The following is a 26,760-nucleotide window of genomic DNA, read 5'->3' as shown; positions in this document are numbered from 1 at the left end:
GTACAGACTACAGTACGCAGTAAATCTCTCAGTAGGCGGCCTTAGCCAAGACAAAGCCTTATCGAGATTTCTCATCGCGTCGCCGTAAGTATTAAACGAGTGGATCTATTCATCCATCCATCCATCCTGTCCTGTACTCTTACATACACAGTACATACCCAGTCCAGTCCAGTCCAGTACCTAGTCCAAGTCTAAGTCCAATAACCTTACAGTTATCTCCAACGAAACCAAAGCGCTTAAATGCTAGTATTTATTTGTGGACCCGAGTCAGGTTACCCGCGCTGCCTGCCTACGTCTACATCTGCTGTACGGAGTCTTTGATAAATCTTATTACTCAATATCCCTCCACCTCCATCTCCGTCTCCATTCCTTCTCCATCCCGAGTCCGATCCCGATCCCAGAGAGAAACCGTCATTTCCAATATCCGGAGCCTCCATTCTTTTGAATCTTGGAGGCGGAGGCGGGGGCGGGAGGGAATGATGTATGTATCCTTGCTTATTATATACCTACTACATACTACTTACTACATACATACAAATAAACAAAACTCACCCAGCAAATAATCTCTAGCAGGATTATGCAAGCAAGCTTGTTATATGTAAGCTGCAAGCCAAATGTAATATCCATATGTATATGTACATGTACATATAAAACCCCAAAAATCCAATATTACACAGCAGAAAATTTGCATATACATACTGTAGATATAAATACCAACCACACATGACAGGACAGGCGCATGCATATTTACTCCGCAGAGTAGAAAACTTATATGCCAGTGGGAGGTTGAGGGTGTATGATTCTGTAGGAATTAGGTGGGTTGTTGTTATTTTACTAATGTCATAAATGTACTAGGGAGGGATCAATGATAATATTATGGATTTGTATGTACTCTGTATGTATGTACCTAGTATGTATGTATGTATGTAGTATATAGATGGGTACGAATGATATAAACATGTGACCTCTATCTCATCTCATCTGACTCCACCAACCCACCCACCCATCCACCCAGCTACCTCATTTACTAAACTACTAGGTAAGTATAAGTCTTCATGCAAAGAAACATATGCGCAACCATAAGTCATAAATTATAAATGACAAATCCTCAACTCGGGGTTTAAAGATCCCAATGAATCTTGTAGGTATCCCATCCACATCCAAATCTATTCTACTCCATCGTATCGATATCCGTGTGTTCCGTATCATTTCGCATCTAACAAGCCGGGGAATTCAATCCTCGTATACATCTATCTCTCTGTCCAAAGATTACCCCTCTCGTTTCATATTGTCTATCTACCTGGCTACTACATACATAGCACCCACTCATTCTCCTCTTCTCCTCTTTCCCCCTCATCTCCCCTCTTCTCCAAACAATATCAAGCCCAAGCCCAAATCTCTTATTTACATCTAACATCCTATATCTTACATCTATCTCACTTCATACATAATGATCTTACTTCGCGGAAGCATCTTATGTGGCCGGCTGTGCCGTGTGCATCTCGGGTTAGATCAGATTAGATAGATAGATTAGATTGATTGATTGATACACAAATAGATGGGTACGAGGAAGGGAGCTATTGCTTTGATGAATGAATTACGGTACGGAGTTTATGTATGTATGGAGTATGTACGGCGAGGAGAAGGTAACACAACATCAATATCAATACCAATATTGTGATATTGTTGCGGGTGCGGGTGGGAAATGCCGGGTTAGGGTGGTGTGTATGCTGCTCAGGGGGAAGGGGAAGGGGAAGAAATAATCTAGGGAGTTTGGGTTTGGAGTTTCAGTAATGTTGTTCTATGTGTTGGAGATGGATTGGGATTGACGTTGAAATTGTATGGTTTTTTATCTTGGGGTTTGTTAGGGTTGTTAATGGAGTTGTTTTTTTGGATATAAATGAGTGAGTAAGTAAGCAAATAAGTTCTTTGATATTAATAATCCTCAATCGATACATAAAGTATTTACTAAATATAATATAACATAATCTTATACATTCACCAATACATTGTATTCATATATTAATATATTAATACACAAAAAAAGCGCTTTCAAAATAGAATCCACTGAACTCTAATTATCCATCAACCTTATAACCAAGCACACACCATCAGCTCATCCATAATCTCACCATCTCCTATATCCTCAACAAAATTAAACTTTCGATCTCTCTTTTTACTCTGTAAATTAATAAGACATCTAATACAGAGAACGACGTACCTCCTGCGCAAAACATATAAATGATAAGAGAAGCAAGCTAGAAATAAAATGCCCCACTCGCTTCCTGTTATCAAACTCAAACTCAGAATTGAAATACCACATCATACTATTTTTGCTATTTTTGCTATATTAAAAGAAGGTTTTGTAAGATTATATAGAGTATTAAAAAAATAGTTTATAAATATTAACTCGTATGGGAAATATAGTGCTCTGTAATCTCCATTCATTCATCAATTCATCTTCCCGTTCCTCGTAGATCTACTATCGACAAGTACCTAGTAGAATACCTCCCTTCCCGCTGCGCCGTAGATGGACCGGAACGGAGCGAGATCCATCTAAGATTACTTTCGGGTTTAATTATTACTATTCACGATTTACTCAATTCCAACATCAACACTGATCACGATCCCCAAACTCTAAAACTAACTAGGCCAGCCCCACTAACCCATCTATCTACTCACTCACCTCCCACACAATGACCTCACTTTTCTATAACCCTAAGCCATGTCTCATATTACAATGCATATCCCGGACGCCTCAACACCTGGGTGTCCTGGAAATGTAAAAGGGCTAGGAAGTTGAAAGGGATACGAAGCATAGGAATAAGATTGGAACGCGCGGATTTGGGATGGTAAAACGGGATGGTAAAACGGGACGGGGGGCGGAAAAGGCCTTTGTGTGCTGGGTGCTGGGGATGGTGGGTGCTTTTTGGTGTGTCTGGTCTGGCTGGTTCTTCGCTTGTAATTATTGTTTGGATGGATTGCACGGAGTATGTGTGTATGGTTTTATTTGCGCACGGAATGTTTGAGGGATTTGGAGGATTGTTGTATTGTGTTGTGTTTTGTTTTGTTCGTTTGAGTCTTGAGGAGATGAAGTTGGCTTGATTTTTGGGGTGGATATGATCTGGATATGGGTGTGGGTATGGTTATGGTTATGGTGCTTTTATTCTGATGTAAGGACATGAGGTTGGGGTTGGTGTATTTACTAGGTAGGGTGATGATAGTTCCACTTTGTAAGAAGAGGAGTGAGATTGCTCTTACAAATCCAACAAAGATCTTAGATACAGACAAGATCACCGAGTATATCAAATGCACAGACCAGTAGCATCACGATGAGATAGATCGTCATATTTTCTACCTCATCTAATCTAATCTAGTAGAACAAATTCTCGAGACGCATTTGTGATTCTCCAAGAGAAATCTATCAACCATTCTCCTTCCCCTTAATTATCTTCGCTACACAAATCCACATCATCTCATCAAAGCTTTTCAAAACATCCCCTCAAACCATCCCTATGAAATATTGAGTCCAAAATACAAAATATCCATTCCATAAATACTACACCCATACGAACTACAATCAACAACATAATCAAAAAAAGAGGCTTATCACCAGGATACCACAGACCAACAGCAACTAGCATATTAGCTGCATGCAAACCAAACAAAAAAAATCAAGGAAAAGAACAATCAATTTCTCGCATGCGAAAAATTTCGCAAAAATCTCAATATGGGATTCTAGAACTGTCCAATCATTTGCGGAGGAGATAGATCCGATGGTCTAGAATCTTGGGGGAGGCTTCTTATTGGTTGTGTATTCCATGGTTTGGAAAGATTAGGTAGGTGAAAGGATGGGATGCGATGGAGGGAAAGGATAGAAGTGAAGTATTTGTTTGTTTGTCTGGGGTTGAATACGAGGTTTGATGGTAATTCGGGGATGATGGATCGGAAAGTACGCAGTAGGTGGATGGATGGATGGGCGTTGGGTGGTTACTGATAGGATAGGGTAGCTAGCAAGCGAGGAAATATTACGATACAGTATCAATTACATGCATACTGCGATGCATGGAAGAAATTTCTCAAATGCAATTTCGTGTAGGAGTATGGTAGGTAACTTTCTGGCGGTTGGTAATACGAAATTCTCGCTCGTACGTACGTACAAACGAATGATTTACCTACCACAACACACTCGCAATACTCTTCCAAATCACTGAGATATACGGAAATTTTTACTTTCATCACTGTAAGATTAATATCCCTGAAGCTTTTCACTTCCTTTACGCCACCAGAAGCGAAACGAGTTCTGTACGGAGTATGTGGCACTGTATGTGGGCGAGGCTGGCTTCCATGACCTTATTACCCGAGTTCCGAGCTTCGGGCTGGCTGGGATGAATGGAAGATGGAAAGATGATGTCATTTCTTAATAATGTATGCTGATGGTGATTTGGAGTTCATCATCGGGACTGATGATGATGAATGATGATGATGAGGGAGATAGAATCATGTTGTTCAGAGTTGTCTATCGAGGATGAATATGAATAAGTGTGCGTGAACACGTATCTTCCATCTAGAGTGTGAAGCTATAAATATAAATCCCTAGATAAAGTTCTGGAATATAAAATCCAGGTTTAATCATTATAAAAATTCCCTGTTGATCAATGATTTTCTTTGGGTAATATAAGGTTATGGATATAGGTATATACATATGTAACAGGTCGATCAAACTCGACGATCAACGAAAATAAAAACGAACATCACATCACTGTGAAGTAAAGAGAAGAAGTGGCAACTTGTCGATCCTTACTTTTAGAGCACGTCGCTATAAATACTAAGCATCATAAATGCATATACCATATCATATGTACCTGCCAAGATCCCACTCACGTAAATACTAAGGAAGTACGAATACCCAATTTTGAAATCGGGAATCTTTGCGTTCGTGTTTGGGCGTGCAAGATAGATGTTCTTGTTGAATAATTATGCCCCGATCGTCGTTTCTTGAGATGATCAGTGGGTTTGATACCTAGTGCGAGAAAGAAGGGTATTTGAGAAGTTTCCATGGACAGCAGGTAAGATGCGGAGAGGAGGGGAGGATACTAAATCTGGTATCAAATTTCAAATGTCGATCTTCTGGGGTTTTCTCCCTATTTTTCCTCTTTTTGCATTTCTCCTGTCTGCTATGCTAGGTATGATTCTGCATTTTTAGTATTTTCATTCTATGATCTTCCATCTTCTATCTACTGTCTCGCGTCCCTCATCTCCAGAATTCCCATTCTCCAAGGGGAAAACGTTGCTCTCGACACTCGAATACTCGATTAGAGTTTAAATGCATAGTTAGGAATCAGAAATTGGAGTTAGAATGGGTGATCTAAAATACAAGTGGAGAGGACCCTGAATCCCAACTTTAGACTCGGGGTACATTGACACAAAATCATTATCTATCAGTATCTTTGATTCTATCTACTTCGCCACTAGTTAGTACTAGTAGATGCACACAGATAGATAGATAGGTCGTACTATCCCCTTAGATGGCGTTATCTGCCCTTGATCTGAGAGCCGCGATGAGAGGTACAAGTGTACTTTTAGGGTGATTAGTGGGAAGATAGCTTGAGATGGGATATGTAGTGGCGTTAGCTTTGACGGATAACTAAATTAAGGGTTATTTTACATACATGATCGTGGACTTGTAGGAGGAATCGGACGCTAGGCTAAGTGGTGCAGCTAGCTCTCGTTACTGGATTTCTAGAGTCGAATTGTTAAGTCAATAGTCTATGAGTTTAGGGACTTGGCTGTTGGAGTGGTGGAGATTTTGTTTATCTTATCTCTTTTTTAATGTAATGTAATGTAAATGATCTTCTTCTTCTTCTTCTTCTTCTTCTTCTTGTTAGTGTAGTGTCTATTGAAATCCTAAGATTTTGATAACGGTGGCGAAGAACTTCTTTCCATTCATATCAACATATTCTTATCTTCTTCAAACTCAATCGCTACTTCACGTCATACTGTCGTGCAGATCCTGTTTCATTTACTTCCAACGATGTCTTATCTTCCTTTAGCGAAAAATCATGCACCCCGCATCTTGACCTTGACTTTACTATGTACATCTATCTGTGTTGTGGGAAGTATAAAACTGAGGAGCTAAATTATTACGTGGTTGTGGTGGTCTTTAACTACAATTGCGGGTACGTGGCTTAGGAGTTTCATAGTTCTAAGAAAGTCGAGGCCGATCGAAAGATTTCTTCATGACAAACTTCTAAAACTTCACATTTGATATTGTCTCCGGATGTGGGATTCCATAGAAATTCATCCTCTCAATTTGTATTGGTCGAAAGGGATCGTTTCGTCTGAAACATCCACCCCATCTCAAATATCCATACTACTTGCTAGGCGCACGAGTAGGTTGAGCTTAGACACTAAATTCACGTACTTTTCACGCCTCTTCACAAGCGCTAGATATAGAGCTTTAATCTAGATTTATCTTCCTTTTAACTAGAGCTAAGATTAGGTTTTAGGAATGAAAATGTTGTGGCATTGAATATTATGGGATTTCGGCGGAAGCGAGGAGGAAAGCGTGCTTCTTAGGGTCGCCGGTTATTTTTTACCCCGGATTTTACGGTCGAACCGCTGGGATAGCCGCTATTCTAGACTTTGCGGATTTGTAGGATGGGGAATCTATTTATGTTTTGGGTATCGGATGTGAGCGTTAGAGTGGGTTTATGGATGGAATTCACTGATGGAGTGTGCTTATTCATGGTGTTTATGGGTCTGAGGATTTCCGGCTTCTTGGAAGATGAGTTGTTCGTGGGGATGCATAGGACCACAATGTCTGAGAATTGAGGAAGAGAAACGCCATGATGAGCCAAGTGAAATTTTCATGCTCTTACTCCATGGGGAAGTCGATGCAGTTCGTCGGTATTCGTGTCTGTTCATATGTAGTCTTCACCTCTCATACTCACCTCAATTATTCCACATTCTTCCAAAACCATGAGTCCAATATCCAAATCTCAATTACCTAAGCGCTCTTTACATCAAACTCAGACAATATACTCGCATATTTCAGGCATCTCTCGGATTGTGCCGAAATATATTGATGGGCAGGGAGGGCATGGACAATGTGGGGAAGAATGGAGTTGGAAACATCTCAAGTAAGCTATGGCATGGTCAGGGCTGTGTAGCAAGCAAGCCTCACGCCACGAGCGTAATGGCTTAGTGAAATTGTCGCGTGAGTCTAGTTATGTATTCTACACTTTGCGAGAGGAAATGAGGTCGTGCGTGGAGGTATCTTACATCTTAAACGGGAAAAGGAATGGTTGGATAGACGATGGTTTGAAGGCTTTGCATCAGGACTGCTTGGTACGCCATAAGATGTCCCTTGCGTTTGAATATAACTTACTTTCAAGAAGCTAAAGGACAATCTATCTAACCAGTCCAACCAAGGAAAGTTTCATACTACCGGTATCATATCTGACAATCGACACATTACGAATACTCATTACCTCAAAAATCGATACAATACAAACTTCACTCACTCACCGCAACGTCATCAAGAACATAACTCGACCATCACATATCAAAAATAAGTATCACGCACAATCCCCAAACCATACAACACAAACCTCCCTAAATATAAAATGTCATGCGCAAGTTGAGCACCAAATACCAGGTACAACCAATCTATACAAAAATTCCCGATGCGACCACTTATGCAGCCTAGCAAAGTACGTGGTCACGTATCCTCACTTTTTTGCCGCCCGTGTGACATCGAAGCTTGGATTTTTGTTATTGCGAGGTGCTTGGATAGTTATAATACGTAAGTATGTATGTTAAGCGCCTAATACGTACTTTTGAAACTGCGAAGCTCAGCCTCGTGGGATGGGTGGAATGATATTAAGGATGTTTGGTGTGTTTTTGCACGAGATTGGGTGGGGATGGATGAATGGATGGAGGGCTTATGAGTGGGTATATGTGAGTATCAAGCAATTAGGTGAGGTTTAACATTCACATGGAATTGACAGATTTGCTATCTCCTTGTTTCGGGCAAAGAAAGCTCGTATTAAAAATTTCATGAATAGAATTTTCTATCGGGTAAAACGGATTGTAGTGAATTCAACACCATAGAAGAATCGGCAAGTTTGATTCATTCTATTGGTATGATTGCAGTGCATTTGTACATATATCGCGTAGCTGCAAGTCGTCAGTATTCGCCCAGATCGCAGTCACATCTGGTTTGCGTTATGCTAAGAGAAGCATATTTTTGAATTTCTGGAAAGTTCTAGTACTCGAAATTCATGCAAGCTCTGAAAACTTTTTTTTTTCCTTTTATGCTGTGTAACACACCATGCTGTATTCTATATCCAACACATCCAAACCTGCATGTACTAATGCGACAAATTCATAAGCTGTGCAACACCAACAGCGTGACCTTTCGCACACAATGGCGTGCCTTAGTTCTAGGCGATGTCGGGGATTTTTCCTACAATTTCTCATGCGAGCAAATACCAAACCAGACAAACCTCGCCAAGAGCACGAAAGCAAGCCCTCCCATTTCATACCTTGGTACCGGATTTTTTCTTCCGTCTTGCTCGTACGATGATATGATATATCATATCACTTTCAGCGACGTGCATTACATTAGATGCGAACTATTGAGAGGCGAAATTCTTCTTGAGGTGCAGTGTGCAGAAATGCATATGAAGGGATGAAAATTAATGATGCGAGTGATAGGTAAATCATCGATGGAATATGCGGGATGGTTCACGGGGTGTTGGTTGAATAGATAGCTTTTTGTTTAGCCGATCTAGATCCCTAATGGGAGATGAACTGCTTGGTATTTTTTATTCCCTTTCCGTCCCGTGTATTCGGTAAATTTAGGGGCTCAACAGCTTTTACTCCTGGACTTTGATTGGCTAATCATTCCTTGATTTTCCTCCATCTCAATCCTTTCAAAACAAAGAGTAGGTAGTCAAGAAAATTTTCTTCTTTGTTCTAAAATTGTAATACAAAGAACATCCGAATCCAATCCCACGCTTTTGATATGCAAGTAATTTAAACAGCGTATCATTCCGAATATTGTCCGAACAATAACCCCCTATCAGATTACGAGGGGGTTATGTAATACAAAGAGCACTGGCTTTTCGCATCCATTTTCTTGGGTTAAGAGGCGCAAAGGCGTTTTGGATGTTTGCCTTACTTCGGACGAAAAATCATGTGTATGGAAGAATGGTATGATAATCAGGAGAATATCTCAGAGGCGTTTGGGTTTAGAGGGGGAGGGGTAAATGGATGTCACAAAGGCGTTTTTTTTAAATCCCTTATCGTGGAAGTGGCGGGTGCAGATGAGATGTGAGATGTGACTGGTCGATTTCCGCAGCGTCGTACAATAACGGTTGGGGATGATGAGTGGTTGAGATTTTTATATCTTCAAGCCTCTGTTTCACTTCTGGGTGGGCGTGTACATGTTTGGAAATGCCAAGGGAATGCGGGGTAACCTACAATGGAAGCTGTCAGATGTGAATTTTACATTTCATGACTCGTGAAAGATTATTCGAATGTCATCTATTTTCGACGTTTATTATCCTGTCTTCTAATTGGTATGCTATTCACTGCTCATAAGCTTTAAGCCCATGGATTTTCTTCCTCTGTACAAAAATACAAGGCATAACGGTGATGAGGGGTAGCGGTATGTCAATACTCGGGTTACACAGGACTAATCAATCCTTTAAAGAAGAACAAGACATGAAAGTACATCATAGTGGTACATAATACATGGGAGCATGTAAGTAGGGACCTAAGTCCCTGTTATCCCATCAATTTAAACTTCAGATATATATTGAAGAACTATTACAAAAGCCGGAAAATACCGAAAATCCATCTATTTTCCATGCCGAACCTTGGTACCGGAAGTATCGGTACATAGTTATCTCTACGAAACGTATCCATCTATCCGAATAACCACGGAGAAACCCTCAAACCGGCCTCCGCCAGCACCCAAAATCAGATACCCTACCCCACCATAGATAGTAAGATGAAGATCACGTTCTCCCGTACCCCGAGTAAATACACAAGTACCGTGACTCGAGAGGTCACGATACCAAACTCTCTGAATCCTTATCATAGTTCTAGCAGAACTATACACAAAAATGTACCTAGAGACTTGGCTCTGCATCTAGGCCGGGCTCGTGTCGTGGATATGCGTTTTCAAGGGTCCATTTGGTGGACTAGTTATATCGCATGTGATTGGATCTGCATATCTGCATGAATTAAATGGATTAGATGGGCTTATTTGGCATTTATTGGCATGGGGTGATGGATGGAATGATGGATGGTTTGCTTTTGTTATCAGGATGGATAATCTGTTCTGTTCTATGGCGAATATGTACCCGTGTTTTAATACGAAGTATTTGCCTCTCGCTACTGCTGCAATTTTCAATTTCAGAATGTTGAGTGTAAATCTCAAATAACCCTCCGGTAGTTTGTATTAAGATAATTTACCTTTCCCTATCATGTTTTCCATGCGGGGTGTTGATTTTGGACCCGAGTGTTCACAAGTACCCCATTTGGATATATCGACTAGCATTAAGGATCCATCGATATCCAACTCCTCAAGGTACTGAGTTGAGGCATTAAAAAATATCTTTTGAGTAATCTGATAATGAGATAGGGTTACTGAAAAGTTTTCTAAGATGCTACGCTAGTGTAGTGTGTCGAGTGCTACAGTAATATATCTTCATCTCTTCTAGTTTAAGATACACGGCTGATAAATTAACTGTCGTTCTAATGGAAAGTGGAGGGAAGACCCCTAGACGGGAACTTGCCACTGTTGGCAACTTAACTTCTAGAAATAAAGCACACATGTGAAAATCTGGGGAAATTGCTCTCTTCCCGCCCGTTCATCATACTGTTCGCCCTAAGTAAATTTCCCTTCATTTTGCTCCCCGCACCTGTCACCTCTCACCCCCAAACTCTCATCATATCCATCACATTTGAGAAGGAAGTATCGTATCTTGTGATCACTTCTATTGCCCAACTTCCGTCACTGTATGATAGATAGAACACGTACAACGCTTTTAGACCCTCCAACCAGGCTTTAATCTTCCGAAATCATGTTATCGCATTAATATACTCAATATGTGAAATTATATATATGATCGATCAACACTAGATTAAATGAAGCCGCTAATCCTGCCAATTTCTTTTCACGACAGAACGCTGTAGATGTGGTGGAACATTCTTATCTCCATCATGTATCCAAACAGAGAGCAGAATCAAAATCTCCACGGAATTTACGCGGTGCACCCGAACGCAGGCTTAGATTTGCATGAATGATTATCCTGTATTACTACCTATACATGCATTTTGCAGGATTTGGAGTATAATATAAGTCGTACAACTTCGCTGTTAAAACTGTTGTGTAATCGAACCTCAATTTTGTAGAGTCAATTGGATATGTCAAACAACAGTGGTGAAACATTTCTTATCTTCATGATGAATTGAACGGACTGGTGGTTACCGATCTTCGGCGTCAGAAAAATTGGTATGTTCTTTTCATGCGATCTGTGACAATTTCGATGGAGAATGTGTGGACCTACGATATTAAGTTGAAGATCTCGGAAAGTGTGACTGAAGGACTTCATTGACAGCTTGATCAACCCCTCAGAAGGAGAGCAACGAAGGCAAATTCAATATTCGTGGTTTATGTTTTAAGCTGTCTATTATGGGATTGTCTTGATTGTGCTTATAGATATTTAGAGCGAGGTGTACTACACCAGAAATACTTGTTTCTCTCTTGATCTCCAGTGAGGTCACGGAGTCCAGTCCACGTCCAAACAAGAATTTGTTAATCAACATCCTCCAAAGTTTGAGTATATTGACTTAATATTGGTACCTATATCTACTGCTAGCCTTCAAGTAACAAACGTCCTCATCACTAAGCTCTGGCTTTTAGACTGGACCTGCGATGAAATAAACATATTGTAGGCAGATTAACGAATTCTCCTTCATGTTTGCACAGCCGTTTCAAGTGTACTACACCATTGATCAGGTAACAATCGTATCTCAATCCTTGTATCAAACCAATACCAAGACTTCAGGATTCTACAAGGTTATCAAGTCCAAACAGAAGGGGAAAAGAATAGAATATCAACACGGTTTGAACCCTGAATAATTTTTTTTTCGCAAGGGAGACGGCAGTCTTGCCCGATGATAATCTGTACACGGTGAGCCAAGAAAGTACCAACTACGTTCGTGCAGAAATTTCATTCGAACTTGCCAACGAACTCTCATCTAATGCAACATCCAGTCATCGTAGCATTACAAATTACAAAGAACAAACAAGACTAAGATTCGGAAATATCTCAAGAATTTGCTTTTCGTTTTCCGCGGGAAATATTCTTTTATGATATAGATGCTCCGTACTCCGTAGGTTAACTGACATGAGTTAAACTTTGAAATAAAGTTTGAGGCTGGAAAAGATTGATCGTACGAGCACTAGCGCACTGTTCAACCAGCTTGAAATTTCTTCTCGCTCGGGCTTCCAACTGCTTACTATCAAACTGCTTATCGCGCACAAAGCAACCGGTATTTTCGGTAGGGATCGAGCTGTGCAGTTCTGATAGCTATAACATACTAACTTGTTGGCAATAGGTTATTAGCGGGAAATACGCAATATGAGGCATCCACTATTTGCGTATCCCTGGGGCTTTAGGGCTCAAAAGTGGGATGCAGCGTGAAAAGTTCTGCAAGACAAAAATGACTCCAAGCGAGAAAAAGGTAGATCGAATGACGAATGTGCATGAACCCTAATTAAGAGTTTTGGATCATGGAAAAAGAGTTTAGATGTGCGCTACCGTCTACTTAGGTTTAAGTCTTTAACATGGGGATCGCAGAAAAGGAGGGTATTGGGACTCGGAAATTGGGGAGAAAGATCGATTTCCGCTCGAAATGAGCACGGGAGGTATATTTCACGGTGGAACTTGGGTCGAAGGAAGGATCGGGGAGAGGACCCACTCGGGCGTGCACAGATTTCATCAACTGGGATGAGGGGCTTCGTGGAGATTGGGTCGACACTATTGGGGAAAGGACCGAATTGATACTGCTTTCGATGGAGATTGAATTTCCAGCAGCCAATATTTTGACTAGCTGAGATAATTCTGCGGAGCGGATCGGAGCGCGAAGATGGGAAGCGGGAAAGTGGATACATTGGGGAAAGGGCCGATGTGGGTGGATATTTGAAGAGTGCCAAGTTATGACGGCCTGGGTGGGATGGTGTTGGCGGGGGTATCGTGGGTGGGCTTCGTTAACTTTAGATATGGAGGGGCATGGGGAAAGGACCGAATATGTGCGGATGTGACCGTATGATCACTGGAGTTGCTGGGAGTGCAGGATTTGGAGTCATGCATGGAAATGACTCGGATGGAATGAAAAACGTAAGTAGTGTCTAGAATGATGCATGTCTTAAAAGGAAATAAAGGCTAGGTAGCTTTCGACTCCAACTGTTTTGCGTGATGAAGAAGTGGTGTTAAGAGAAAGGACTTGTAAGTCTTAGTATAATCGAAGATTTTCTAGTTGCCAGTGCAACACAGCGCATAATATTGGCTGGTAGTTCATCTGTGAAACGAGAGGTTGAAAGTGATTCATCTTTATCAATCACTTCTGCAGTAGCAATACATGAATAATAAATCTCTCACTCCAGAAGATATTCCCTTTGCAGTTTCAAGTGAAGCCACATCTGGGTTTGGACGACATCGAGTATTACGCGATGCAAATGAACAAGAAGTGAGTATCGATCTAGTGAGCTTACTCGAATACAACGTTCTTGGTGGTGATTCAAAGCTACAGCTACCTTTAATTTCTTCATTGGATGGGATAGATTCCTGTGTTTTCCATTCATCCTGTCGTTATATCTCTAAATGTCAGTTATAATACACTATAAGTTCATCCATGTTTCCCGAGAACAGAGTTGAGAGGAACAAATTCAAAAAGGTAAAGATCCCTTCAAGCCAATTGGAAGCTGTGATACATCAAGGCCCAACTAGCCCCTTCTTACCTCCCTTCTGCTATTGATATGTCGGAGAATAGATACTTTGGTCCGCAGGGGGTTGGAAAAATCGGACAGAATCTAGAATCAGAAAACCCAGGTATTTCCGCGTCCTTGAATATCATATTCCAATAGTTTTCCTAGATTCTTCAGACATCATTCTGATTCATTGTGGAAGACTTTACTATCCTTTAATCAAGAAGAAAACATTAAAAATTGAGTCCCAACCTTCGTTTTAATAAAAATTACTCGCATACCAAGTTCCCATATTCGCTATATATAAATCACGGTCAGTATTGGTGCATCCTCTTCTACTATTCATTTGCTTGGGTTGAGCAAGGACCCGTTGTCCCTCATGGAACGTGTGGTATAATTCACAAGAATCCGAGTGAAGCAAACCGAGAAGAACGAGAAGCAGAAGACACTAGATGAAGATGATAGTGAGCTGTGAGGATTATTTGCAGAATTTTGAGTACAAACGGGAGGCTTGGTAGTTAAAACTTAAAATGCATTAAGATTAATACCTCCGCATGTACTTTGAATTACTATGCTCGAAACGATTTTCATCAGGAAGCCCGAAGTGTTCCAAGCACGACTTGTCCTTCTTTTCTCTCCCGAGAGGAAAAGGGGATAATATCCGTGCAATATTTCCAACCGCTCGAATCTTCATACGAATTGTTTCTCGCATCAGAGACCACGTGCATCTAACTGATGTAGCTCATGGATATTCAAAATATATCGTGTCCGCCTTCTTTGGCCGTAGTAACAAGTCATCCGGTAGATCCACAGGCATTTGTCGCGCTTTAGCCTAGTCCCTACGGCAACAAAATCTGGACACCCGTGCTTTGTGTTGAAATCAATCTATGCCTCTGAAATACTCAGACCTGACCCGTTACTCCAATATCAACTGGAAACATCAATTTTCGACGCAAAGGTCAATACGATGAGCTATCAAGACCATGAACATTAGTATTCATTTTGGATGTCATCATGACTTAGCCGAGAGACGTGGAGCTTCAATATCTGTCTATCAATCTTGAAAGTATCTTCTCCTTCTGGAAATAATCAAATTATAAGATCTTACCATAGTTCTTGCCAAAGAAGATTTAAACAAATAAGCTGGTTCGAGGCCTCTAGATTAGCAGGGTAATCTCCACCATACCTATACTTCTCATTGATTTTCAAATGATACATTCCGATTACAGATCTAGCCGCAATACTGCAGAAATGAAAACTCAACGACAATTGACCCCCAAATTATCCCAGACTACAGTAACTTCTAGACCTGTGTCTGGTCGACACCCACCGGGGCTAAGAAATGATCTAATAAATACTGTCGTGGTATACTAAAGGCTTAAATTCTCGACAACTGTGGCTGTCGTGAAATTGTTAGATAACAGTTCCAAGGGTATACATTCACACAGTATGTACCTAATCTTACAATATTGCGAAATATAATCTGGGCATGTTTTTGCAGCATTGTGATTTCGAGGGTCACCGATCCAAAAGGCAATAATACAGATACTAATGGAGATGATGGAGAAGACCAAGACAAGAAAAATCTGCCAACAAAGATCTTCTTTCTCTTCTTTCGACCTTCGGTAGTAGAATGCAAGAAGAAAAGTTTGACTTGTTGTGTTTTGGTTGATGAGGGATTTTAGCCCGCACCTTGAAGATTAGGTTTTTGACTTTTGTAATGGAGAGATAATACTTTTGAGAAAATTGGGTGTGTGGTGTTCGGGTTTCGAGTTGAGTCTGAGGGCGACGACATCTTGAGACGGGGTAATTGATACACCAAATTTCTCGATGTTTTTTTACCTGCGTTAGTTAAGGATAATACCTGAGATACTGGCTCTGAATTCATTGTACTGAGAAAATACGAAGTCGGTATTGGTCTGCTTCGTCGCTTAAACTGGTGATAAGTTCTCACTCACAGAGTGTTTTGCAATGGAGTAGTTTGAGACATCTGTACAACTTTAGTACGGAATTTTGTTTGAGAGCTGTACTTGTAATTCCCTCGTTGTTAGTTGGTATCCTACAAATATTCTGTTTGCCCATTTTAAACGTCATGGCTGACACTTATTCAGCTTGAGATTTTGCCATCGATATTCTACACCCCAATATTTGACCTCACTCAAAGCATGGTGAAGCAATTTTCCAGTGTGTGTATTCTAAATAACCTATACCTTTACCTGTATCACGACACCGGCGATATTCCTCTCAGCTTGTGCGCCCAGCTATGAAACTCTGCTACCATTGTGCCACATCAGGTTAATAAGCACTCCGTATTTTGGAACAGGAGATGAAAGATCTATACACAAGGCTTATGTGATGGTATCTCCATAGGTTGTAGAAAGTTGGCATATTATCTGATGGAATTCCTGTTAACATAAAGTGTTTTCAGCACCGGTTGCTCTCTTGCTTTTGTTCAGGCTCATGTGTGTAAAATTCGCGGACGATCGAGTTATGCTAAACTTTCTTTGCGATGCTTATAACCGCAATAAATAACCCTCTTCAGTGGTTGTAGTTATTTTGTTCCTCATTTTCCATATCTGATGCCATATTTTACCTGATATTTTGATCATATTGAGTCGAGTGTTCAGTGATATTTTGAATAACATCTCCCATCATAACCGTGGAGCCTGATTGCTCAACCGGTACATTTGTGCTTCATCGGCAGTCAGATATCACCCTTAAATTTCCACTCCATTATGTACGATGAAACCAACCTCGTCATCGGTGTCCTTGTCTTGATTTTTATCTCTACATTATAATCATAGTTCTCTTTCTCCGGGGCTATATATATCCTTATCCCATCCCTTCTCTCTCGACCTTCTCATCTCATCACCCAATTAATCTCCATCCACCATCACATCCAAATTCCGGCACTTATTTCCTCGAATCTCCAGTATATTCCTACTATGAAATTCCTCACTGAACTCACATTGGCGCTAGCCATGGCCGTCGGTGTTTTGGGCGGCGCATTAGATGCCAGTGCAAGTGGCAATACGACATCGACATCGACATCCACATCTACATCGAGCGCAACCTCTTCAAGTGCTAGTAAGGCAACGGTTACAACTACCACAACAGCTAATCCTTATGTTGCGTATGGAAATTATGGCAATTATGGAAAATATGGAAGTTACGAAGGTTATAAGAAGAGAGGACAGAAGTAGTTCCAAGGTGCTATTGAATGTGAGTTGATGTTTGAGACATGTATACAGAAAATAAGTTAACTTTTGTAAAGACCGGAAGTCAAATCGCACTTATTTGGCATTTCCTTCCGGTTGAAAGCGTATTTTTATCTCGGGGTAGGGGAGTTGAACGGGGTGGTTTGAAGTCTCCGTTCCGTTTTTAAGGGGGATTTGTTGCGTGAATGTCATTCGTTTTCAGTGTGCCCACCATCATATGCTCAAATGGGGTTGATGGACATCGTGTTTATTCTTCACTGCAAGTATCGGAGGAGTTATATGAGGTCAAAATACGCATTATAGACTCCAATGTCTTCCTATTGCATCCCAAGATTTGTGACTATTTTAAAGGTCCACTAGTATGTGGTCTCTATCATGAAGATTATTGTAAAGTCTCGAAGCTCAGGTTATAGATGTGATGCTAAATATGCATATTTGGCTGTAACGCTATAACTGTAGTCCATAATTTTCCCAACGGAACGTCCACGAGCACTATGTTATTTTCTCGCATCATCCACATCGAGTTGCAAAAGTTGCAATCACTAATTTTCTTATTCAAAACGGTTATTGAAACGTTGTAACGTAACTGCAGCACTATTATGTCAATGGCAACACCAATCCGCAAGTAGTCACCATCACCATAATCCTCTCAATTCCTCCACGCTAATCGACATTACTCCTATCTCCGTGGAGGTAAAAAATTAATCTGTCGTTGGCTTTGCAGTGATACTATTTCACAGCCCACACCTTGCAAACATAATAGTACCCCTTCGGCACAGGTTACGTTTTTCCATACAGAACCCGTCGAACTATAGAGCTCTTATTTATATGTATCCTGTACGGATTTTGTATTTCTGTTATAAGATCGGCACCAGTATGCTAGGTGCCGCCAATGCGTTATAAATTCAGCATTCCGTTCCTATATAATGGCAGCTATTCCTCTAGAACCACAGCGGTAATTAGCAATAATTACTAATGAACATTCAAAAAATGGACAGGAGGAGCACTAGCAGAGCCCCATGATAAAACCGAAGCGCATTGCTCAACGAGTATCATGGAACTACGTAACCTTATTTCGCAAGTCCTTTCTTCCTAGGATTTTGGTTGCTTATTACTGCCACTTAGATCTTTCGGAGTCGGTGCGCCATTAGTCCTGTCATTATTAAGTATAATGACCGCATTGACAAGATAGCATTACCATTTCTTTTTCATATAAATTTCCCGACCCTGCCGTAGCACGCATGTTCATTCTAAATTTTCAAGATACACATTTTAATCTTCTTATGCTCAAATGGCCAGGATAATGATATCATGTTGTACTTCAGATCATACCCACTCTGACTAGCACTTGCTAGTACACAAAATACTCCCCCTAATTGAGATATTTGATGCCTTAGAGCCAAACCAATCAATCAGCCCACTTCCCCCAGATACCTAAGGCTTTGAAATTTTGAATCGTCCTTCGCACAATTTTTGGAGGTGAATATCTGGGTCATACTTCTCACTAACCTCTGTCGACGTCCCTAGGCTCTCCTTTGCCATATCCTCTTATTGGTTCTGCCAACATGCCGCAAAATGTAAGTACTTAAACTCACTTCCTATTTCCTTTTCCTTCGCTGCTTCATCAATATCTGAAATCAGTCACATTGCAGACTCTCTTACTTTCCATCATCCTCAATATTTTCCCACTTGGAAGACAGGAGAAATAAGGTGAGGGGTCCGGGAGAGAGTTCCAGAGAATTCACTACTTGTGACTTGCTAAGGACGGGCATGGGGAGGGGTAGGATTGTCATGGCACAATTTATTTTGGAAACAGAGAAAATCGATGGTATGCCTGATTTTCGGATTGAATGGAGGTTTCTAAGCATTTCTAGAACTCCTCCACAGCCGGTGGTTGCGAATTGGTTCCTGATTTATGGTTCAAATCTCCATGTTTGGCTAGGAAGTCGAGGATGATAACTAACCATAAGCCTGGCACAGCAGATTTTTCAGCCTCGATTGCAAAATCGTTGCGGTTGGATATACGCATCGTATTCATATAGCGAGGTTTTCGTCCCAAAATGGGTCCAATAACTTCTGATTAGTGTCATTTTTCATGTCCCCTAGGTTGTTAGAAGTTGAAAATTCAGTTCTCTTTTGATTCCATAATATGCTCATCGTAATTGCAGTGGGCAAGTTTCCAAGGAGATTTGCAAATCCTCGCAATGGACCGTAAAGTGTAGATATACCATAGACGATGCAACCACCGGAGAAACTCACCTGCGGAAAGTTCGGATGTCGAAAAGTGTCACGATGCCAAAGTTATTGGAGCCGCCTTTAAGAGCTTGCCCATAACCCCGCCATTCGCGAGGGCAATCTCGTAGTTTATGACGATTTCACACCCTAAGCCTTTCCTTGCGCTGAGAAATGAGATGCTTCCTAGGTTCCCTTATTCAGCAAAAAAGGAAAATGATTAGATCTTATTGTGTGAACGAAGTGAATGACTTCAATTCAATTACTACTGTAATAAAGAACTAGGCGAACGCGAAAGAGACTAGCTCTTTTAGTAAGTCTATATAAGACTTACTACTTTCAATATGTAGCTAGCTCTTTAGACAGAATACAATTAGACATATAGGACCTACGTAATCCGTGGGTGCTACGTCTTCCGTATCCTTCTCGTACCAACACTTATATCTCGTACCTCAAGTGGTCAATCCTCCGACCCCAACGTCGGTAACTCTTCCACCACTTGTAATTATTCCCAAATCATCCAAAACAGGATAAACCTCGCCCTACTTTGCACCACCACCAATTGAAACCTAACGTTTTCTATCTTCATCGATTTTCGCCTCGTTTATGATTTGAAGGCTAATCGTGACCCCAGCTTTAATATTCGCAGCTCCAGCATTCAACGTATATCCACCGCCTGGAACTGCAAATTTATTTTATGCTCTAAGAATACTTCATTATAATTTCAACTTCGGCACTCGTCGGTGGCAAAACTATGCATGCTAGAGACAATGATCGTGCTTGGGCTGAGAAATATGAATTTTGTGCCGAGAAGAATTTGAGTCATTATGACAGGCAAATTTCTTTTTCAAAGAGCCGCACAATACATTGATCTGTGTCTGTTGTCGCCAGAAACATCGAGAGTGTATGATTCGGCAACCTACAATGTCATTGATTTCCATGATGGTAACTGTCTTCGCAGAGCAGAGAACAAAACAGATATTTCAAGTGACAACCACATGACTGGAGACCTTGAGGATGGTTCTTCTATAGCCGCCCGCATCCTTTAATACGTTTATGGTATCAATTGACTCGCGCAAAGCGTAGGACTTTGTAACAACAAGAGCCAAAGAGACATCTTGATTGTTGGTCCAATGAACCAACAAGTTCATTCTAGTTCAGACAATGCCGAATAATCACTGGAACATACCCGTTTTTTGACCGAATATAAGCATTGTAGCTGCTGTTGGTATGCAGTTGGAGATGATATCTGCATATATATATATAAAAGAACGCAACAGTTGGAAATTGTTTTCGTAGATTGAATGCTCCTATTGGTGTTAAGTAAATAGCAAAGGGAGAAACGTGTGCTTCTCGCGTCGGTCGAATTTGCTGCAGATACTTACCGTGAGGCTGCTTTGGAAGACATAGGTTAATCCACTTCTGGTATTTTTATCATTCATCCGTATTTGAGGTGAAAACGGAAAGCTTCATAGGCACGAAAAGAATGTGTTATGCTGTAAAATATGGTTTGAGTTAAGCAGTAGAAGATTTCGATCATGGAATTGTAGATTTGGCTTAAATTCTTTTTTGCTCCGAGCTTGGATTAAGATGTAAATGTGCTTCCGGCGTGAAACAAACGCTCGCAGCCTGGGGGCTGTGTTTTCGTGTAGCCACAGTGCCAACATGTGTAATAGATCCGTATTGGTGATATTCTGCGTGCTGAGAGACTGTGATGAGCTTGGGCGGCTTGTCGGGGAGAGACAGCTTTTTACCATACTTTCCGACTATTTTTTCTCTTTTCTGGATGTATTTGCAGTCTTCAAACGCTACTCACTATGCATAGGGCAAATGTGCGAGAACATCAATGATGTTCCAAGCAATACAGAAGCTAGCGATTTCGATCGTGTTTTTGGTGCGGCTGTGGATTGTGGAACCCAAGTATTACTTACATTGCACATCAAGCGTGGCTGATCGTCGCTGGAAGCTATGGTAATTTACAGCCTAGAGACTTCCGAAGCCGTTTTCGATTTCCCGTACATAAAGTAAGTGCATACACCACGATGAAGCCGGCAGCAAGGTGGATTGGCTTCAAAACTTCCAAACAGCAGCGGGGCTTAAACGGCCATACGAGAGTTTCTCCTCGCGTTACATGCCATGTTTCCGGCGGAGAAAAAAAGAAATAAAATAGCATCGTTTGCGTCTTACAAGACACATCAGATGCAATTTCTGTATCTACGCGAATCAAGCTCCTGACAGGATTTCGCGACTCGCATTCGGCGGCTTGAATATCAGACCACCACGACACTTAAATACCCATACTCGAAGTATTGGTCGATGAGGTTTGTCTCGAGTCAGTCTGGATATAATGTGTATCATAATGCATTGAACATACTCATGGTTGCAATATCATCGACGGTGTGGGCCTCGAATTGAGGTCCACGATTCGCGTAATGCCGGTGCAGGGAAGAATTTTGCAGAATTATCAGCGGAAAGAACTATTGGGCTGCTATTTCCCAAATTTTGACAATGTGTTAGCAGCCCAGGCATGCTATCGAAATTGCCCAAGACTTTTCTCAGACGTGCCTCCATCAAACAAATGATAATAAACGGTAAACGATGAGAATTCAACGTGGTATATTCACGTGAGTTTGATTAGTCAGCCCCATCGGAAGGTTTTTCCTATTCAAAAGTTTATGTTACACTGCAGCGTCACTTTGTTATCTATCATCTTTGAAATAAAAGGTTCTTGCATTCTCATTTATGATTTAACCTACATCCTTTCCGCACGATCAGCATCGTGTGGACCTTCCCAAAGCTCCTACCCGACGATAACCTTCCTCAAACAGGCGGTGAACCTCCAAGTGGTATATGCTTCACTCCTAGTCAACTTGAGTCTCCACCATTTCCCCGGAGCCTAAGCGTGTGATCATAACTTTACTAGGTTTAGAGTGGCAGCATCAAGTATCTCAGTGGATACCCCAGCGAAGTATAGAAGGAAATTCTCTCACAAAATCTCATCATTTCGCTGCACATATACGAAAGAGGCTGGCATGATGATTTAATCGCTGTACATGAGGGTTGGCTCCTTTGGGCATTGACAAGAGCTACTCACGTAAAATATGGCGGCATCTATAATGATGTATCAAAATTCCTCCATACTGCGGCTTACGGACGTGTTGCGGGATACGGACGTGTTGCGGGATGCAGACTCGCATCCTGATATACGGCTGTTGTAGCATGATTGATTGGCTTTCGACTTGTGTAATACGATTAGTTCGTACAGGCTAAACATTAATGGAATTCGTCAGTGTGTGTAGGCGACGAGATCGCCTTACATTGCTTTGTGCCGCGGTAAAAATACGCCTTTGAACTTTATATCATTTCCTAGGTATAGGATCCCGATTACCAGATTAAGTGCTTTATCTGAATTTCCCTCGCATCTATAGTTATTAAGGGGCATAACGCCAAGTTTAATGTTGATATTTAATTTTGAAATATATTTGATTGTAACGAAAGTTGCTCGAGCGCTCTTTCAATATTGGAACGAGCTCATGGTCTTTATCTCAAGCAATCCATTCAGGCTCCGCCAGGGTATCTTCAAAAATCGTTATCAGTTCATCTTCCTCATTTCCCCAACGTCAGGCCCACACAATAGTCTTCTTAAGATTCCATAAACATGGATCTAGGGTTTAGAGTATAGCCCGTGTATGCTGAGCAAGGATAACTTCGGAGGTTCCACATTTATGGGTCCAAGAATCAAACTATCCATGCATTTCAAGTCGTCGACAACATACTAAGGGTTAGAAGGCTTGACTATAGTTGGACCTAGAGCCGCAATCGAGCGGTTGAAGGTTATCTGTGTAACATTGCTTCAAAAACGCTTTCGGGTAGGAGGATCACGCCATTGAAGCCAATCAAAGAGGAAGACAGATATCGAGCGGGTACATACATGGCTGTGTGTATTTCGTATTCTCAAAGCAGGCGAGTTACCAATAGACTGCGTTCCGGACATAATGCGGAATTGAGAAGGCTGCCTTGAGCTTGATTTGTATTTTATTTTTGGATTGTGCCAATCTTGTCAAAAACTGCCCTTAGACCCGGGGCACACACAGATCGTGGGAAGACCTCGGCATGATGTCCGTTGCTTGATATCACATCATCCTAGGTCAAGGGTACTAGTTATGCTTCGATCGTCATTTTTCTGCTTTTCGTTTCCTTCGGGGTTTCAATACAGAAAAGCATATGGATGGATGATGGCCGAGCTTTGAAAAAGCACCGGTTGCTCGAGAACTCCTTTACGGATCTTGCCAACGGAACAAATGCTAAAGCACAAGATGCTACAACTAATATTTCAATTGCTACAGACCACCAAACTATCCATGGTATTAACCGCTAATTTTACAAGAATATTCACAAACGCAGCCAGATTGACATTCATAACCATTGATTCATTTCTTCATGATTTAATTTCCCTTTCTTAACACCTGCCAACACCATAAGTCCTATGGAAATTTCCCCCTTGCGCAGAATATGAATAACCCCATTCCCTCTTCGGTTCCTCTTGCGCCTCGTACCCAGGCTTTTCCTCCCTCACCCTTGACATCAGCATCTGATTGTTCCATTGCGGCATCTGCCACTCATACATTCCCGGTTCAGGTTTGAATATGTCATCGTAGCTCCCAGGAACCTCTGGCATTGCACCCATAAAAGTTTGGAAAGGTTGTGAGCCCCAATGATGTGAAGGACCCATGTTGTATTCGGTAGGTTCGGGGAGTTGGCGGTTGAGCGAGGGAGCTTGAGGTAGAGAATTTGGGATGGTGGGCCAGGTAGTTTCTTCGTAAAGCCCGTCAAGATCACTGAGTTCCGGAGCTGGTGATTGGTTTGCAGAGCGGATGCTAGGCTCTGAAGTTGGCGGCGATGGTATGGATGCGGTCATACCGTTCCATGGAACAGAATGGTGTGATTCAAATCTCTGGTGTCCTTCAGCTTCTGGATATGGTCTTCCGCTACCCATCACAATCGTAGATGGCGACTTTGATCTAATAGTGGGAGTGTTCATTGGTGGAGATAATAACTGGTGAGTGCCGATTTGATCTTGAGCATCTGTTCGAGTGCTCACTTTCATTTTTCTGTCCGCTCTCGTGGTTGTTTGTCTGCGTTTGGTCCCTTCTTGCACATATGATGGTCTTCTTGTAGCTACGATGTTTCCGTCGGCGTCTCTCCAAAGTCTCTTTCTGGTAGCCAATACACCTAATCCTTCACCACCAGCCTCATCATCTTTTTCCTTATGACGATTCATGTGCCTGTCTACGTGATATGTTAGGCGCAAGAAATAGTTTGGAGCAAAGAAGATGACATACCAAGAAGATCGCGGCGTCGAAAATGTGCACGGCAGCGCAAACATGTGTGGTTTCCATCTTTGTGGTTTAAAGCGTGACGGTGTAAATGTTCACTCCTTGAAAACGACTTTCCGCACCCCGCAAAACTACAGCAAAACTTCTTCTTCCCAACACCCGCATTTGAGCTGTCATTTGAACTTTTCACGCTCGTTGCTGAGCTTATCGAAGATGTGCGAGAGGAGGAGGTGGTGGAATCTGTGAGAGAAGACATCCTGATGTCGATGATGGTGATATTGTAAGAGTAAAGATCAAGTTTTGACTTGTTGTCCTAATTCCAACTCTGATATTTGAGTTCAGACTATATAATGAATATCAAAGGACGGGGAAAAGAGGGGTCCAACACTAAAGTATATATTGTATCAAGTCACGGAATAATTTCCACTCCGCTGACAATCGTCCTATCTGACAAGGTATTAACCCACTGGCCCAATTTCCATTTACTCAACACTTCAAAGTGATACCCACCCAAACACCGGTTATCGGGCATGGTGCACATACGTACATGATAATACATGGTTCCTCCAGGGCTCTCCACAACTAGTCTACTCGAGATTTCTACCACTGCCACTCACTGACAGGGTATCCGACTAGTCAATTGCGAATTGCGACAAAAATGACATTCTAAACCCGACCTGTCAATGTGTAAAGCTGGGTAAAGCTACCCAAATCGAGTAGGATATCCGTTCACAAATCCTTTGGGACTAAATATGCTGTGTGATAGGCATATAGCCACAACGAGAATAGAAATATTTGAACCTCATTTTGACTTCATCCTCCATATCCAAAAATTTCCAAAGCGATGATGCCGCACAAAATTACTTGGCGATTGGCCAAACCATGTTACATTTCATCTGATTTTCAACCACGGGTTCTACAAATGCAAGTTGAGGTTGTCTGTTCCGTTAACACCCAGCACCTATCAGATATCAGCAACGATACATCATGCGTACAGTGTACCCCCGTACCCTCGTAGTTCTCAGCCGTTCGCTGTGCATTAATGCCTCTCAATTACCACCAATCAAGTACATTAAACGGATTTCTGTTAATGTTACAATTGGTTCATTAAGCACATGGCATACTAGTATCTCCATAATTCCCATCATTTCTCCCAAATCAAAGGCCGCCAGGTTACCCCTCCACGCAAATCCTTGCATGCAAATATTTATCAGTCGCCGCTGCATCCATCAATCTTTTCGATATGGTTTCTTTTTTCAACCTAGGGTCTGCCAGTTGCCCTCCTTATCGATGTTTTCCTCTGTTGAAATATTTTCCAGTCAGTAGGGGCATATACTTGAAACTAAAATCTTTTCCTAATCGCGGACATCCGTCTACTTGTCACCCTATAAATATTCGTACGCTACTTGAATTCTTCAGAGGCTTTTTGGTGATCCCCACCAATCAGATCCCTTCAAGTTTATTTAGTTTACCAGTTGGCTTTATAAAAGAAATACGGCGGCCTTCAAGTGCCGCCCTTAGTCATGGATGTGGACATGCTAGCGGTATCGCTTATTATAAGCTTCGGGGCCACAGAGTCAGGAATTCACTTGAATTGGATATCTAACCGACTACATGACAGGCCTTGAAGGTTAATCTTCGCGTTTGAATACCAAGAAGTTGCTGCCTTGAAGCTGGTGAGGCTGGACAGCAAGAAAATATGGGAATTAAAATGCTGGGTCCATAAGTTAAAACAAAAATATACCCTCTGTACGTACAACTCCAAGTAGTTGAAGATCTTCGTGCCTCCAATCTCCATGGGTTTGGTTTTGGTAATTTATCGTAGCATCCCGGTGAAAGATATGAGGACTTCGGTACACAATAGCCCGGAATGGGAATCATATCCGACGGTGTCCACTTTCTTCGATGTGAGAAAGTCCAACCCCCCACAGATCACTATTCTGTATATGATACAGTAGTGCGAATT

General features: G+C 41.5%; 12 protein-coding genes across 12 annotated transcripts; 8 read left to right on the top strand and 4 right to left on the bottom strand.

Annotated features, from left to right (window-relative positions):
• Positions 1–6,741: 6,741 nt before the first annotated feature.
• Positions 6,742–6,927, bottom strand: SS1G_06381 (predicted protein; the record flags this gene model as incomplete). Its single annotated transcript, XM_001592092.1, has 1 exon — positions 6,742–6,927. The coding sequence occupies one exon, from the start codon at positions 6,925–6,927 to the stop codon at positions 6,742–6,744; it is 186 nt and encodes a 61-aa protein (XP_001592142.1).
• A 54-nt stretch (positions 6,928–6,981) lies between these two features.
• SS1G_06380 (predicted protein) lies at positions 6,982–7,361 on the top strand (the record flags this gene model as incomplete). The annotated part of the gene is made up of 2 exons (XM_001592091.1): positions 6,982–7,142; positions 7,253–7,361. 2 exons carry the CDS (start codon positions 6,982–6,984, stop codon positions 7,359–7,361), a joined length of 270 nt encoding a protein of 89 aa, XP_001592141.1.
• A 3,138-nt stretch (positions 7,362–10,499) lies between these two features.
• On the top strand, positions 10,500–11,318 carry SS1G_06379 (predicted protein; the record flags this gene model as incomplete). Its single annotated transcript, XM_001592090.1, has 3 exons — positions 10,500–10,603; positions 10,737–10,850; positions 11,159–11,318. The coding sequence occupies 3 exons, from the start codon at positions 10,500–10,502 to the stop codon at positions 11,316–11,318; spliced, it is 378 nt and encodes a 125-aa protein (XP_001592140.1).
• A 677-nt stretch (positions 11,319–11,995) lies between these two features.
• On the top strand, positions 11,996–12,160 carry SS1G_06378 (predicted protein; the record flags this gene model as incomplete). Its single annotated transcript, XM_001592089.1, has 1 exon — positions 11,996–12,160. The coding sequence occupies one exon, from the start codon at positions 11,996–11,998 to the stop codon at positions 12,158–12,160; it is 165 nt and encodes a 54-aa protein (XP_001592139.1).
• A 1,171-nt stretch (positions 12,161–13,331) lies between these two features.
• Positions 13,332–13,774, top strand: SS1G_06377 (predicted protein; the record flags this gene model as incomplete). The annotated part of the gene is made up of 2 exons (XM_001592088.1): positions 13,332–13,421; positions 13,706–13,774. 2 exons carry the CDS (start codon positions 13,332–13,334, stop codon positions 13,772–13,774), a joined length of 159 nt encoding a protein of 52 aa, XP_001592138.1.
• Positions 13,775–14,935: 1,161 nt separating this feature from the next.
• SS1G_06376 (predicted protein) lies at positions 14,936–16,660 on the bottom strand (the record flags this gene model as incomplete). Its single annotated transcript, XM_001592087.1, has 5 exons — positions 14,936–14,980; positions 15,117–15,151; positions 15,367–15,401; positions 15,967–16,032; positions 16,602–16,660. The coding sequence occupies 5 exons, from the start codon at positions 16,658–16,660 to the stop codon at positions 14,936–14,938; spliced, it is 240 nt and encodes a 79-aa protein (XP_001592137.1).
• A 329-nt stretch (positions 16,661–16,989) lies between these two features.
• On the top strand, positions 16,990–17,211 carry SS1G_06375 (predicted protein; the record flags this gene model as incomplete). The annotated part of the gene is made up of 1 exon (XM_001592086.1): positions 16,990–17,211. The coding sequence occupies one exon, from the start codon at positions 16,990–16,992 to the stop codon at positions 17,209–17,211; it is 222 nt and encodes a 73-aa protein (XP_001592136.1).
• Positions 17,212–18,054: 843 nt separating this feature from the next.
• On the top strand, positions 18,055–19,182 carry SS1G_06374 (predicted protein; the record flags this gene model as incomplete). The annotated part of the gene is made up of 4 exons (XM_001592085.1): positions 18,055–18,100; positions 18,225–18,290; positions 18,754–18,803; positions 19,114–19,182. 4 exons carry the CDS (start codon positions 18,055–18,057, stop codon positions 19,180–19,182), a joined length of 231 nt encoding a protein of 76 aa, XP_001592135.1.
• Positions 19,183–20,027: 845 nt separating this feature from the next.
• Positions 20,028–20,284, bottom strand: SS1G_06373 (predicted protein; the record flags this gene model as incomplete). The annotated part of the gene is made up of 2 exons (XM_001592084.1): positions 20,028–20,140; positions 20,188–20,284. The coding sequence occupies 2 exons, from the start codon at positions 20,282–20,284 to the stop codon at positions 20,028–20,030; spliced, it is 210 nt and encodes a 69-aa protein (XP_001592134.1).
• A 1-nt stretch (position 20,285) lies between these two features.
• On the top strand, positions 20,286–20,507 carry SS1G_06372 (predicted protein; the record flags this gene model as incomplete). Its single annotated transcript, XM_001592083.1, has 1 exon — positions 20,286–20,507. One exon carries the CDS (start codon positions 20,286–20,288, stop codon positions 20,505–20,507), a length of 222 nt encoding a protein of 73 aa, XP_001592133.1.
• A 616-nt stretch (positions 20,508–21,123) lies between these two features.
• SS1G_06371 (predicted protein) lies at positions 21,124–21,873 on the top strand (the record flags this gene model as incomplete). Its single annotated transcript, XM_001592082.1, has 4 exons — positions 21,124–21,169; positions 21,284–21,378; positions 21,441–21,482; positions 21,766–21,873. The coding sequence occupies 4 exons, from the start codon at positions 21,124–21,126 to the stop codon at positions 21,871–21,873; spliced, it is 291 nt and encodes a 96-aa protein (XP_001592132.1).
• A 2,044-nt stretch (positions 21,874–23,917) lies between these two features.
• On the bottom strand, positions 23,918–25,050 carry SS1G_06370 (hypothetical protein; the record flags this gene model as incomplete). Its single annotated transcript, XM_001592081.1, has 2 exons — positions 23,918–24,747; positions 24,801–25,050. The coding sequence occupies 2 exons, from the start codon at positions 25,048–25,050 to the stop codon at positions 23,918–23,920; spliced, it is 1,080 nt and encodes a 359-aa protein (XP_001592131.1).
• Positions 25,051–26,760: the final 1,710 nt, after the last annotated feature.

This window comes from Sclerotinia sclerotiorum, genomic scaffold (genome assembly GCF_000146945.2).
Source record: "Sclerotinia sclerotiorum 1980 UF-70 scaffold_8 genomic scaffold, whole genome shotgun sequence".
NCBI classification, from domain to species: Eukaryota; Fungi; Ascomycota; class Leotiomycetes; order Helotiales; family Sclerotiniaceae; genus Sclerotinia; species Sclerotinia sclerotiorum.
The sequence above is the reverse complement of the archived record's forward strand: the minus strand, read 5'-3'. Positions and strand labels throughout refer to the sequence as shown.